The 14,363-nt window shown below is 36.5% G+C and overlaps 2 protein-coding genes and 1 non-coding gene across 10 annotated transcripts; 2 read left to right on the top strand and 1 right to left on the bottom strand.

The window, feature by feature from the left end:
- Positions 1 to 1,879: 1,879 nt before the first annotated feature.
- LOC138882091 (small nucleolar RNA R71) lies at positions 1,880 to 1,986 on the bottom strand. The gene has a single exon (XR_011403570.1). It is a non-coding gene; the product is annotated as a small nucleolar RNA R71 (small nucleolar RNA).
- A 1,212-nt stretch (positions 1,987 to 3,198) lies between these two features.
- On the top strand, positions 3,199 to 5,746 carry LOC138869725 (uncharacterized). The gene is made up of 3 exons (XM_070147378.1): positions 3,199 to 3,722; positions 4,102 to 4,548; positions 5,176 to 5,746. Exons 1-3 carry the CDS (start codon positions 3,199 to 3,201, stop codon positions 5,744 to 5,746), a joined length of 1,542 nt encoding a protein of 513 aa, XP_070003479.1.
- Positions 5,747 to 6,686: 940 nt separating this feature from the next.
- On the top strand, positions 6,687 to 13,400 carry LOC104246275 (flap endonuclease 1-like). Of its 8 annotated transcripts, XM_070151030.1 has the most exons (9): positions 6,695 to 7,168; positions 8,330 to 9,128; positions 9,206 to 9,280; positions 9,606 to 9,666; positions 9,833 to 9,906; positions 10,305 to 10,384; positions 10,753 to 10,901; positions 11,318 to 12,324; positions 13,125 to 13,400. In XM_070151030.1, the coding sequence occupies exons 5-8, from the start codon at positions 9,875 to 9,877 to the stop codon at positions 11,405 to 11,407; spliced, it is 351 nt and encodes a 116-aa protein (XP_070007131.1). In that variant the 5' UTR covers positions 6,695 to 7,168; positions 8,330 to 9,128; positions 9,206 to 9,280; positions 9,606 to 9,666; positions 9,833 to 9,874; the 3' UTR covers positions 11,408 to 12,324; positions 13,125 to 13,400. The 8 variants fall into 8 exon arrangements, 5 of the variants coding, with proteins under 5 accessions (XP_070007149.1, XP_070007163.1, XP_070007131.1 ...); XR_011401182.1 differs by lacking the exon at positions 8,330 to 9,128 and having other exon boundaries at positions 6,687 to 7,168; positions 10,305 to 10,653; XR_011401183.1 differs by lacking the exon at positions 8,330 to 9,128 and having other exon boundaries at positions 6,688 to 7,168; positions 10,305 to 10,901; positions 11,318 to 11,444; positions 12,272 to 12,324.
- The last annotated feature ends 963 nt before the right edge of the window (positions 13,401 to 14,363 follow it).

The raw sequence follows: 14,363 nt of genomic DNA, 5'->3' as shown, positions 1-14,363 counted from the left end.
TATTCTTTTGTTTCGCAGGGAATATTCTAAGTGAGGAAGCACCACGAAGTATTTTGGGGGCAATAATGTGAAGAAAACGCCCACTCAAGAAATACCCGAGCACAAAGAAGCAAGAAAATGGACTGAGCAAATTCCACCCGACAGCGGTGGAACCGCGGCAGATCAAGCATCAAGGCAAAATGCTCAGCGTTCACCGCGGTCGAGCTGCGGTCTTGCCACGACCCCGGTGCACTGTTCACTCGCCAGGAATTTGGGGACCAAAGTGTAAATTCGGGAAAACTTGTTCCAAACCCTTATAAGCTCTAGAAACTCGCCCTGATTGTGTTAAGCTTGTTTTTAGACTACTTTGAAGGTAAGAACAAGTGTGAGAAGATCAACCAAACATTAGAGTTTTTCTATCTCTTTTTATTTTCTTACAATTACCCATTATGAATAATTTAGTAGTTTTATCTTGTTTTGTCATGAGTAGCTAATTTCCTAGTCTAGGGTTTTGATGGAACCTATTGAAAGATGAACTTCTTGTTATGTTAATATAGTTTGCCCAGTTTAATCTCTATTTGTTCAATTATGTGCTTGTTGTAGTTAATTGACAGGATCCTCAATTAGCTGTGCCTATTTAGTGTGCATAACTCGGGAGCGAGTGCATATTTAGGTAATTGTTGAACAACACCACTCCCAAAGTATATGAGGGATCAATAACTGAGGGTTTAAAGGCGGGATTAGGGATAACGAAGCCTTGGGTATAATCTGAAGTGAGCCGTAATAAATAAAGCTAGCTAGCGTAACTCGGGAGAGTGTGTCTAGTAAATTGTCGTGATTACTCGGGAGAGATTTACGGTAATAAGAGTGCTCATGATTGATAGAGATTATTGGCTGAATCTAGGTGAAACATAACTGGAAGGGATTCAATCAATAGGGGAAATCATAACCTTAGAACCTTCTCTTAATTGTTTACAACTTAATCATAGTTAGTTTTCAGTTGCTTATTTACATTTATTCGTAGTTAGTAGAAATACCCTCAATTATTATTTACAACATTTGGGAAGTTGATTCTGTAGAATTTAGTAAGTCTAACAAGAGTAATTGATAGGTTAATTCCTTGTGGGTTCGACTCTGGGCTAAATACTCAGATTATATTTGCAACGTCCGCGTGTCCTTTTTATAAGGCATAGTTGGACGTGATCAAATTTTGGCACCGTTACCGGGGAATTAACGGTGTTATCAATTTCAATTGAACAAAATACAAAAATTCTTAGCGTAGTCAGTTTTCTCTACACCTAATCTATACATTGAAATTTTAACATTTGTTGACTTGGTTGTACAGATGCATGCCTAGAAACTCATCGAGAACTAGTGAAGTATTTGAATCATTATCAGATCCCGAGAAAGTTTTCAAGGCCTTGAATCGGGCCAACTGGAAAAACAAACAACGGAACAATTCGAACCAGACATGGGAGATCACGAAGTAGACCCAGCTGTACCAATAGCGCCAGTGGCACCTCTTGTGCCAGAGGCTGCTCTCTATGACTGGGCACAACCTACAGCTGAAAATCTGGCCACAACGATCGTAGTACTACACATACAGGTGGAATCATTTCAAATCACGAATAACATGCTGCACTTGTCGCAAAACAAAGGACTATTTTTGGGGTCACAAGTCGAAGATCCTCAACAACACTTGAAGAATTTTCTGTCAATCTGCAAAACCCAAAGGCAGTCCAACGTAACTCCGGAAGCAATCAAGTTGTTATTGTTCCCATTCTCAGTGACAGGAGCTGCCCAGACCTGGCTAAACTCACTCCCTATTAATTCCATAACAACTTTGTAGGAGTTAGTCAAGCAATTTATGAACAAGTTCCACTCACCCAACAAGACTGCTCAACAAATTAATGAAATTTTGAGTTTTAAACAGAGACCAATGGAGACACTGAATGAAACATGGGAACGATTCAAAGGGATGCTGGTTATATGTCCGCACCATGGTATTCCAGATCTGATGTTGGGGCAGTGATTTTACATGGGATTGTCAGATAGCATGAAGAACATTGTTGATGCTTCAGCTGGTGGAGCATTTTTGAGCAAACACATGGAGAGAAGGCCAGAGTCTGCTTGACAAGATAGCACAGAATTCAGGATGGACAATCACGAATGCACCTATCACTCCAGTGGTGCACTCAGTGCCCTTAGATCCATCCAACTCTATGGCTGAAAATATGGCAACCTTATTGACACAGATGAGTATACTCACCAAAAAGTGGAAGAGTCAGGACAGAAGCAGCAAGTACACATCGTAGATACTACCAATGTGGGCTTATGCACATCTTGCATTAGTCAGCCAATTGGTAACCAATGAAATACATAACATGATCATCATTACTACCCTAAAGACATGAACTACGTGTCTAATTATGGAGGCCAGAGACAGGGTGGTCAGAATTGGGGTCAGCAAAATCAGCCGTACAAGCCAGGCCAGCCACAGTTCAATAATGGGAACATGGGAGGTATGAGACCTCCAAACAATATGACACCTTACCCAAGGCCACTGGGATATAACAATCAGAATCAGCAGCAGGGGCATCACCCTCCTCAGCAGCAGCATGATGGACGGTAAAAGATGGGTTTGCTAGACTTGAGGCAATGATGCAGCAGATTATTGGGTCTAATGCAAAAATTAGTAAGAGACTAGATGCATATGATTCAGCTATCAAGAATATTGAAGTGCAGATATGCCAAATTTCGATGTTTCTAAACAATCGTCCTCATGGGACATTACCTGCAGACACTCAAATAAACCCAAAAAATCAAGGCCCGAAGCAGTTGATGGCAGTGAGTCTACGGAATGGCAGAGATTTAGAAGTGGAGCAAGAGAGGGCTCGAGAAAACAGACAGGCTGAGACACTCATACCAATGCCCATTGAACTAGATGAGTCAATGAAATTGACAGATGTGACACTCCAGCCTGCCCAGGAAGAACATAACATTCAGATTGAGACTGAGAAAGAAGCTGAGACAACCCAGGAACAGGTAGTTGAGGTGGCAGCTGATAAAGAGCAGTCCCAAATCATTGGAAAGAAGAGACCTCCCGCACCAATCCTTCAAAGGCTGGCTAAGTACCAAAAAGAGGAGCAATACAAGAAATTTTTGGAGATGCTGAAATAAATCAAGGTAAACATTCCATTGATAGATGCTTTGCAAGAGATGCCTGGGTATGAAAAAATGATGAAGGACTTAATGTCCCGAAAATTCAATTTCCAAGACTTGTCCACGGTGACTCTTACTCAGACCTGTAGTGCAGTGGTGACTAGACCAATTGCGGAAAAGCTATCTGACCTAGGGAGCTTTACAATTCCCTGTACTATTGGTAATTTTGCTTTCGCTAAGGCACTTTGTGATCTAGGGGCCAGCATAAATCTTATGCCCCTGGCGATTTATAAGAAGCTAGGGATTGGAAAAGCTAGACCCACTTCTATGTTGTTGCAGCTAGCTGACAGGACTGTAAAAAGACTCTCTGGTATCCTAGATGATGTGCTGATTCAGGTAGGAAAATTTATGTTCCCTGCAGATTTTGTGATCTTAGACTGCAAGGTGGATGAAGAAATTCCCATAATTTTGGGAAGGCCGTTCTTGGCCACTAGGAGAGCTCTTATTGATTGTGAGACTGGGGAGCTCAAGATGAGATTAAAAGATGAAGAGATAACATTCAATGTGCAAAAATCTATGAGGTGACCAAGTGAATTCGCCAATTGCTCTCTTATTGATGTCGTGGATGTAATTGTAGAAACTGATGATGAAATGCTGACTATTGAGGACCCTCTTGCTGCATGTCTGATTAATTTAGTTGAAGTGAATGGCGAAGAACTGGCAGAATGGGTATTGGCGTTAGAGGGCAGAGGGTTCTGGGATAGAACTCTTGAATTTGAGCCCTAGCACTTAGAAAATAGAGAAACTCCTCCAGCCAAGCCGTCCATCGAAGAGCCACCAAAGCTGGAATTGAAGCCACTGCCCGCCCATCTCAAGTATGAGTTCCTTGGACCTGACTCCACATTACATGTTATTATCTCATCTAGTTTGTTAGATGTGCAGGCACAACAACTCTTGCAGGTACTCAAGGAGTGTAAAACTACCATTGGGTGGAACATGGCAGACATTAAGGGGATCAGCCCCCGCCTACTGTATGCATAAGATTCTGCTGGAAGAGGGACACAAACCTTCCAGGGAACACCAAAGAAGGATGAACCCCAACATGAAGGAAGTGGTGAAGAAAGAAGTGATAAAGTGGTTAGATGCGGGAATCATTTTCCCAATCTCTGACAACAGCTGGGTTAGCCCAGTGCAATATGTGCCTAAGAAGGGTGGCATGACGGTGATCAAAAATGATAATAATGAACTGATCTCAACACGAACCGTCACGGGATGGAGAATTTGCATGGACTATAGAAAGTTAAATCTAGCCACCCGGAAAGACCATTTCCCACTTCCCTTCATTGATCAGATGCTAGACAGATTGGCAGAGAGGTCACACTTCTGTTTTCTGGATGGGTACTCAGGGTACAATCAAATCTCCATTGCACTAGAGGACAGAGAGAAGACCTACTTCACTTGCCCATATGGCATTTATGCCTTTCGGAGGATGCTCTTTGGCCTATGCAATGCACCCGCCACATTCCAAAGGTGCATAATGGACATATTCACTGACATGGTGGAGGACATAATGGAGGTATTCATGGATGATTTCTCAGTGGTGGGGAACTCATTTGATGAGTGCCTTATCAATCTGACTCGTGTGCTGAAATGGTGTATTGAGACTAACCTGGTTCTTAATTAGGAGAAGTGCTATTTCATGGTACAAAAGGGCATAGTCTTGGGGCACTGGGTGTCCAGTAAAGGAATCGAGGTGGATCATGCTAAAGTTGACGTGATAACAAAGCTGTCACCTCCAACTTCAGTCAAGGCAATAAGGAGCTTCCTTGGGCATGCCGGATTTTACCGGAGATTCATAAGAGACTTCTCAAAAATTGCCAACCCTCTCTGTGAGTTGTTAGAAAAAGATCACCCCTTCTTGTTTTCTGATGATTGCAGGGTAGCATTCGAGGAGTTGAAAAAGAGGCTAGTCACAGCACCCATCATTGTTGCCCCCGACTGGAAGCAACCATTCGAACTCATATGTGATGTCAGTGACTATGCAGTGGGGGCACTGCTGGGACAGCGGAAAGACAAGCTAATGCATCCAATCTACTATGCCAGTAGAACGCTGAGTGGAGCCCAGTTGAACTACACTGTGACTGAGGAGGAGATGTTGGCCGTGGTGTTTGCTTTCGACAAATTCAGATCGTATCTTATTGGCTCTAAGGTAATTGTATACACTGATCATGCAACTCTCAGGTACTTGATTGAGAAGAAGGAGTTTAAGCCACACCTAATTCGTTGCGTGTTGCTACTGCAAGAATTCAACCTTGAAATTTGTGACCGTAAGGGCACAAAAAACCAAGTCGCTAACCATCTATCACGACTTGAGGGAGTTGAAAACTCAATTGAGTTTGAGGATATTCTTGAAACCTTTCCAGACGAGCAGCTGCTCGCTACTAGTTTTGAGGAAGTGCCATGGTATGCAGACTTTGCAAATTACCTGGCCAGCGGTATAGTTCCCTATGATCTTTCCTCTGTACAAAAGAAAAGTTTTATCGTGACTGTCGCATCTATTATTGGGGCGAACCTTACCAGTTTCGAATATGTGTTGACAATATGATCCGGAGGTGCGTCCCCGAGATAGAACAATCTTCTATTTTGCAGGCATGTCATGCATCGGCGTATGGAGGGCATTTTGGAGGAGTCAGGACAGCTACGAAAGTGCTAGAGGCCGGTTTCTTTTGGCCAACAGTGTTTAAAGATGCGCACTAATGGGTGAAGGGCTGCAATGAATGTCAGCGAACCGGGAACATTTCCTGTCGCCATGAGATGCCCATTAACCCGATTCAAGAGGTGGAAGTGTTTGATGTCTAGGGGATTGACTTCATGGGACCCTTCGTCAGCTCCTTTGGCAATAAGTACATATTTGTTGTTGTGGATTACCTGTCCAAATGGGTAGAAGCTGTAGCGTTGCCCACTAATGATGCAAGAGTGGTGGTGGGTGTAGACATGTGATTTTTGATACTCCCCAAGTTTTTTCATATTTTAGCGTAAATATTCAGTTTAGGTTTAGTATCGCTCTCTTTACTTTATTTTATCTTTAAAAAAAAAGAAACTACAAAAATATTTTACCTTATTCTAGCTAGTTGATATTTTGTCTAGTTAGTTTTATTTTTGAAAAGATACAAAAAATAGTCTTGACATTTTATTTTACAAAGGATAGTAAGAAAACTTTCACAAAATAGTTTTACTTAGTTTAGTGTAATTTTTAAGTTGTAGATCTTTAGCGAATGCTAAGTAGGATTTAGATTTTTCTAATATGATTATTTTCTTTCTATTTTAATATTACCTATTGTACTTAGATAATTAGTAATTTGTGAAGCTATTTTGTTTAAAATTAATTCAAATTTAGAAGAAAAAAAGAAGAAAAACAAACAAACAAAGCAACCAAAAAGAAACAAACGAAAGAATATCTGAAGGAAAAGAATGAAAAGCGCAAAAAGTAGAATGCAAAATTTGAACGTGGCTTTCCATTTTGTTGTTGGGTCCTTATTTGTTTATTCCATGTGAGCACATAGGCATTTTGGTGAGAACATTCTCATATCAATGGTTTAAGGCTTTCTAGACACTCACATTTTGATACTTAAAAAGGGATATACAGTAGAGAGGAGATAGAACGGAAGGAACAAGAAAAGAATAGGAAAAATCCTTAGCGCCGCATCACTCACCTTGGACAGCAAATTGACACACTTAGTGATCTTTCTTCTTAATTTCCTTCCATAACACCCAACCTTTTTCCTCTGCGATTGGTTGACAAGCTGATCTCCATATTATTGTCTACTAATCGAAATCACCCAAAACTCCGTCTCTACCCGTTTTTGTCTCCATCTCTTTCTTTCGTTCTCAAGATTAATAAAGGTATAAATCACGGGTTGAGTTTAGTGAGATGTCCGGCGGGGCTCTCCGGTGGAGATCTTGTTCGCGGTTTTGTCACTTTTGCGTTTCTAAGCTGCCACTCATTTAAATTTCAGATTTATTTGAGGTCTATTTCTTCTTTTCTTCTTTTGTTTTGCTTAATATCATGATTTCATTATTTCGCTAATTTGTCGTTGCTCTGTTTCGTTAAATATTTGAACTGATGCTTCTTTGCTCTGTTTCAAGATGCCTTGGCAATATTTGTTTACTCCATTTTGTTGCAAATTATTGTTTATATATATATTTTTTAGTTTAATCTGTTTGGATGGGTTTTGATGGCTAGAATAAGTTTTTTTTTGATTCCATGTTTCCTTGCTTTATTAAGAGATAATTGTTTTAAGCTTCACAATTAATATTTTGATGGCAACAGACTTAAATTAACAAAATTAAGCAGGCTGATTTTGAACTAATAAAGGGTGGGTGCATTATTTGGTGAGCGTCACACCTCCTTTTTACACACCCGAAGGTAGTATAAGGGAGTTTTTCCAATTTAAGTGACATTATTCGAAATGGGATTAATTATTCATTTTTTGTTCAGAGTCGCCACTTGGGATGGTTTGTTTTCTGGTGTCCCAAGTCACCGGTTTATTTTTTAATCCCAAATCGAGGAAGATTTCGACATTCCTTTTGAAGTCTGCGAACCAGAAATTCTAAGTAAGGAATTCTGTTAACCCGAGGGAAGGTGTTAGGCACCCCCGGATTCCGTGGTTCTAGCACGGTCGCTTAAACTATCATAATTGACCTATTATCTGATTTTAATACATGTTTTAGCCTATGGTACATTTTAACTTTATTAAAACACTTTTAATTATTTTTAGGAAGATTCAACATTATCTTGGCTCATATATGAAATGATCATGTGTAGTATAAGTATTTCTCTTACTGTTTCTTAAAGTTGGCTTCGCAATGATGCACTAATTCCTACATAATGCAATGTATTAGCAATATGATATATCCTAATAATGAATCCGTTTTTTTAGGATGATCGTATACATGCCTCCATTGAAAAATATATACGTTTTTTAGGACCAAGATACAAGAAGTCGGCTTATATTGCATGAACTAATTTGTTGTCGAACCAGACAACAAATTAAAAACCTTAAGTGGAGGCAGAATTATTCGATAATTCTTCTCTTCCATTATTACCATGTTTTATAAAGTTCACAATTTCTCCAACTTGTAACATTAAATTTAAAAAACAGATTCATGTTTCTTTTCTTTTCTATAGGGACCTAACATAGGTGCCCGAAAGAGAATAATATACAGCCTGGAACATTCAAATCCAGAAAATCTGAGCGGTCTAAAGTGGAGGGAAAAATAAATACAGTATGTGAATGAAGTGGAATGAAAGAGTTAAAAAAAAAATAATTATCTGTGTTGGGCACTCCATTTCGCAGTGATGATTAACTCTGCTTTCCCAATGTATTGTCAAACCATTTTATGGCTCCATTCAGTTGTGCAATTTTCTTTCCTTCTACGGTATGCTAGAGCTTCAAGCCATTGCATTTTCATATTCCTGGCTCCCAAACAACAACTGGACGTTTATACAAATCCACAAACAAACTTCTTCAGTCTATAATTGGTTTCTTCTGCACCAAACAAAGTAACATATAACAAGGATAAAGGTGAACAATTATGTTGAAGCAGAGCAAAGTCTCATTTGCCATCTTAATGCCTCCAGATTTAGTCCTACTGTAGAAATTCTGAAAAACTGCAGTGAACACAAAGTTTTTGTTGTCCCCTTCTTCTAACGTGAATCATGATGGTGGTCTCAACAGTTTAGCTCTTGATGGTTTATACTTTCTGTCCTCCTTTTCATGTTCTTCACTACCAAGATATCCTTAAGCTGCGCGCCACCTGCTATTTTAGCAAATAACAACTTAATGGGGAACTTTTAAGCCCCAAAAAGTTCTTTTCTTCTCTTCTTATCAATAGTCGTTGATTCAATTCTTCATCCTTAGACCAATCCACCTCATTAATTCCAGCACTTCCCAATGGAAACATTACAAAGAAAATTTGATTAACTGGTAGGTGACATACATATGCATCATGCTTCAATATCAATATTTAAGGCCATTCTTCTAATTTTTCTCATGTATTGTAGGGTTAATTACCATACATGAAGATCTGGATAGCAACGTATCTGCTGATGTTGATAAAAAAAAAAAATGACGCACAGGTGCAGAATTCTCTCCTTATCCTTTTTTGTTATTTATGTTTGTGCAAATATGCATCTTCAAATGATTGAGTTGCAGGTCTTCAATCTCAATATTTAAGTCTATCATGTTTATTTCTCTCATGTATTGTAGGGTCAGTTCCCATACAGGAAGATATGAATGCTAAGAGATCTGCTCATTTTGATTAAAAAAAATATACAAAGCGTGATTAGTATACTAGATATGTAATGCTTAAAAAAAATCTCATAGCGGGAGCTTAGTGCACCGGCTGCCTTTTTTGTAGTATTTACTAATAAAGTTTTGGAACAATACAATAATATCCTGCAGAGTAAATGTTGGTGTTCAAATATAACTCCAGCCACCTGTGTTTGATGGCTCATGTATCACGGTGAGTGTGATATATCGAGCACTGGAATTTTGTAAGATACATAATATCTAGAATTGCTTCAGCTTTTTAGTATATATTAGTGTTCATTATATATTTATTTTTACTGTATTGTAGTTATAAATGAATTGATGATAATCATTTAAAATATGAGATTTTCCTATAATAGATATAAGAAAAGTCATGAGGCTAGCATCACAATTGAGAATTGATGGAGCTGGCAGTTGTGCTACAGATTGGAAGGTATAAGATTGCTTCATGAGACTTAGTAGTTATTATTAACTCTTACCTATATTTCCACAATTAGCACTCATGTGCTCCTTATTGTTTGACCTAAATCAGATATATGTTTATGAAGTTTTCTATAATAAAAGTTGTAGAAACATTACAAAAGTTACTACAAGTTGAATCCTTTTTCATTTTAAACATTAATATAATGCATTTGATAGTTTGGTCAAAGATCATGTATTTACTCTTTCAAACCAAAACTAATAATTTCTAGGGAATATTAGCAATAATTATTTCTTTGGGATTTGTCTGACTATGTAATTGGTGCAATTTCCTATCCAAATGCTCTGTTGCTAGAGAAAGTTTAGTAACATGAATCTTATGTTCCTCCTAATTACATGTATTTTGTGCAGCTACTGTTGGGCTGTTTGCAAACTGAGAAAGCGATACGGCCAACAGAGTTGGCTAAAAAGCATTTTAAAGAGAGGCTTTTGTAAGTTTTATTCCTAATGCATTGATTGTTGGCCAAGTTCATACAGTCAAACTCATTAAGATTATATTACTGATATCTAAATTGTTGAGTGATCATGTTGATTGGTAATTGAAGAAGATGCTTTACTAATTGGAACATTTACAACATTATGTCCGCAATTTATCTTTGGCATAATTTTATAAATTAATGCCATGCCGGTGATACTTCCACACTTGATATTAAACCTGACTTGAAATCCCTGGAGTATATGATCTATAATGTTGAAAAAGGTATATTCAAGGCTTACATTTGCAAAACTAGTCACTTTCGATTTATTTGAAGGGCGTCCTTATGTATGACTATTACAGAGTAATTCCTCTATTTGTCAGGTTTATGTTGTGGCATAGAAGATATGGATTCCTTAAAATCTGGAGCTTCGAGGTCCTTTCACCATTTAATGGATCCTAGCTTTGAACATATTCCACCAGCACAATTAGATGAGCTGGAACTTAATATAGACCAGTTCATCACATCCGAGGTACTGTGCTTTTCAATTAAATCTCTGTTTAAAATTATGTTTGTTATAGTATATACATTGAAATAATCAAATAACTCATACATATATATATATATATATCTTTCTCACTCATAATGCATGTTTGCTTTTATTTTTTGTAATAACAGTTGTACATGTGCTTCTACCATTTTTGGCTCCACAATGACATTGGACTTGGTTGTTTACAAAGAAGTAGAAAAAAAACCACCAGTTTATTACACCAACGATTGATGTCTTTCCAAACGCGGGCTTGAAATAACAATTCTAATCTACCGTCATAACTTATTTTTATTGACATTCTACTTCTCAAGAAAATAGTTATTTATTTATCCATTTCAATTTAGCAGACAATTTTTGTCATCATCAGATTATTATTCCTGCATTTTGTCTCTACACAGTATTGCTGCGGGGAGAGAAGTATGTTCTGCTTGAAGTTGACCGACCTTACAGTAGAATATTTTCTCTTATTGGTTGCTGAACATGTGTAGCAATTCTTTTTGGCGTGGAGATACATAGTTTGATGAAGTAAGATCACACCGCTTCTCTGTTCTTTTGCTATTATTGGTTTTGTACAAAGATTCTAGCGTATTTTCAAAAGAAATTATGCATTTTTTAGCAACAGAGACTGAATCTTTTGATAACAAAGAGACGTACAACTTATTTTCAGACACAAGAACAAATGTTGCAGATATATAAATCCTATGAATACCATATATAACAAAGACATCTCTTAGCCTTGGTACGATCATAACGATCGAGGACGCTTTAATTTTCCAATAATGCAGAGAGATAAACTTCATAATTGGGCTTGGGAGAAATAGCGCACTTATTCTTTTGTACCTGAACTGCAGAAACATGTACATAAAGTCATCCAGATCCTTTCGATTATCCTCTTGGTCTCACAACCCGATCCAACTGAGAATTAACTTAGAGTCCATGAGATTGAAAAAAGAGGACATATGGAGATGGACAACAGAGAATGTTATATCAAAATAATTATGGGCCTGATTTTTATAATACATATATAGGGAACTGAAGATCATTCTTCAGGTGTTCCTAATACGGACTTATTTAAGAAATAATATAATAACAATGAGCCTATGACTACAAAATAATTGAAGGAATATGTTAGTGATGTTAAGATTTTCATATCAACGTAAGTTTCAAAGACTTAATAGCCTTTGATATATATGTTCTGTTACAGATAACCAATTCTCATAAATTAAAATAATATTACTTTGTAGCTCTACAATTTGGTTACCTTTGAACATTTATTTTTGTTTGGTTGGGCCGATCCACGGAAACAATCAGTAATGTTGCCATGCTATTTTAACTATTACATACGGTGGCAGAAGACATACTTGATCTCCTCCATCATTCGGCAAAGCTTGCTTCTATTTCTATGGTACATTCTCTTCCTATTTCTCAATAATTAAGTTTTACGTTAATTTGTGTGAATTATATTGATATTACTTCTTATTTTTTAGGCATTTGAATTGTTCCAAAGAAGCTTTGCTATTTGTCACACCTTTATATTATTACTTCTCATTTCTTATGCACTTGAAATATGGTATCGAAATAAAGTTGTACTCCCAATTGAAAACTCGATTGGTGTGACCATCCACCTTAATTACAATTTACTGCTCTGGCCTAGGCTGCATATTATGGGAGAAGTGCAGTTAGTTATTAACAATTGTCTTTTGGGATAGCAAGGATTCAAGAAAAATACAAATGTGAGAATATACAAAATTATTGCATAAAGTATAGGGGTTGAGTTAGAACTGTAATTTGATGTTAATCTCTAGATGAGTAACTTCTACTGAATGGGCGCTGAACATCCAACTAATAAAAAGTAGCATGAGAATTAGGATAAAATATCTGCCCCCCATGAAAAGTATTAAAGATGAAATAAGTTGATTTTGATAGAGATATTGATACTCCGATTGTATCAGTTAGTAAAGAGGAGATAAGTTGATTTTAGGCAACTTTTGCAGTTCAGAGGGAACAGTGCATAGCTTTTCTAATAATTCAAATTTTATTAGGACACTTATAAGCATGTGAATATGAATGTAGGGTAATCATATTTTTCTGATAATTTGAACTTATACGATAGAACTATAACTAAAGTTTCTCCCCTTCAAGTGTTTTGAAAAATTTCATAAAACACTTAACAAGTACTATTAAGGTTCTCACTTTATTTTATAGGTGATTTAGAGAGCAATTGAGCAGTCGAATGAATTAGAAGAGGATTCTTATGATAAAGCAATATCAAAGTACATGACAGAGTGGGGTGACTTGCCATGGGCTCATATTATTATACTCAGACACCATGTGAAAACGTTAAATTGTAAAGACTCCTTGTGGTTGCTACAAGGTTTTGTGATGTAATTCCCGCTATTATTATTTTCCATTCCATATATACATTGACGGTGCATTTACATGTTCATAAAATAATAGTATTTGCATGCTCATTTTTATCTATCATATTTTTGAAGTAATAATTTCTTATGAAAATTATATTTAATATTCTCCGCGCAAAGCGCGGGTACGAATACTAGTAAATAAGTTAAAGGAGCTACTTGAAATGGCCATTTATGTAATTCCGCCTTCTCCAATCTTACGACGAATCTATATCTATACCTATCTATCTATCTATATTTATCTATCTATCTATCTATCTATCTATATAGATACATAGATATAGATAGATAGGTATAGATATAGATATAGATTCGTCGTAAGATTGGAGAAGGCGGAACTACATAAATGACACATTTTATATATATATATATATATATATATATATATATTCTATATCTATCTATCTATATTATTATAAAAGCACGAATAATTCATGCAAAATATTGAATGACAAAAAGATCCCTGAAATATTGATCGACTTTTATAACCTTAAATATTTGTATAATTTAAGAACATAATTGTAAATCACCTAAGGCTAGAACACTTTTTCGATTCAAACTCTACAATATACAAAGTTAATTTTGAGTCAAATTCTTTTGGGACATCTACGTAGCCTACCAAGTCTACAAAGTTGATTTTCTAATACTGAAGTAAATCTATGTTGAATGACATTGTAATATTCAATACCTTTGCCTAATATTAGAGACCAAATTCAACTAAAATTTGCATATATTTTACCTTATTTAATAAACTTTGTCCTTTCCTTATTTCATTGAATTGAAACATATATATTCCCCGGACCAGAAAACCATGTATTATTATCATATGTCTAACCTATATTATTATTATTATTATTATTATTATTATTATTATTATTATTATTATTATTATTATTATTATTCCTACTACTACTACTACTTTAAGAATTTGCTTCTTGTACTTTGTACATATTCCTCAATAAGAATCACTTTATGAAACTGGATGTTACGTGTTTCACAATTTATAACGCAAGACATATTCGTG

Source organism: Nicotiana sylvestris, chromosome 1 (genome assembly GCF_000393655.2).
Source record: "Nicotiana sylvestris chromosome 1, ASM39365v2, whole genome shotgun sequence".
Taxonomy (NCBI): Eukaryota; Viridiplantae; Streptophyta; class Magnoliopsida; order Solanales; family Solanaceae; genus Nicotiana; species Nicotiana sylvestris.
This window is presented reverse-complemented; position numbering and strand designations above follow the sequence as displayed.

What these genes read in the sequence shown, in the direction of transcription:
- LOC104246275 (XM_070151062.1), top strand. Translation starts at nt 9,875, where the DNA reads ATGGAGCTGGCAGTTGTGCTACAGATTGGAAG. An exon ending in GTTGTGCTACAGATTGGAAG is followed by an intron (nt 9,907 to 10,304) that starts GTATAAGATTGC and finishes TATTTTGTGCAG; the next exon opens with CTACTGTTGGGCTGTTTGCA. An exon ending in CATTTTAAAGAGAGGCTTTT is followed by an intron (nt 10,385 to 10,752) that starts GTAAGTTTTATT and finishes TCTATTTGTCAG; the next exon opens with GTTTATGTTGTGGCATAGAA.
- LOC138869725 (XM_070147378.1), top strand. Translation starts at nt 3,199, where the DNA reads ATGCCTGGGTATGAAAAAATGATGAAGGACTTAATGTCCCGAAAATTC. An exon ending in AATGTGCAAAAATCTATGAG is followed by an intron (nt 3,723 to 4,101) that starts GTGACCAAGTGA and finishes CAACTCTTGCAG; the next exon opens with GTACTCAAGGAGTGTAAAAC. An exon ending in TTTCTGGATGGGTACTCAGG is followed by an intron (nt 4,549 to 5,175) that starts GTACAATCAAAT and finishes ATGTGATGTCAG; the next exon opens with TGACTATGCAGTGGGGGCAC.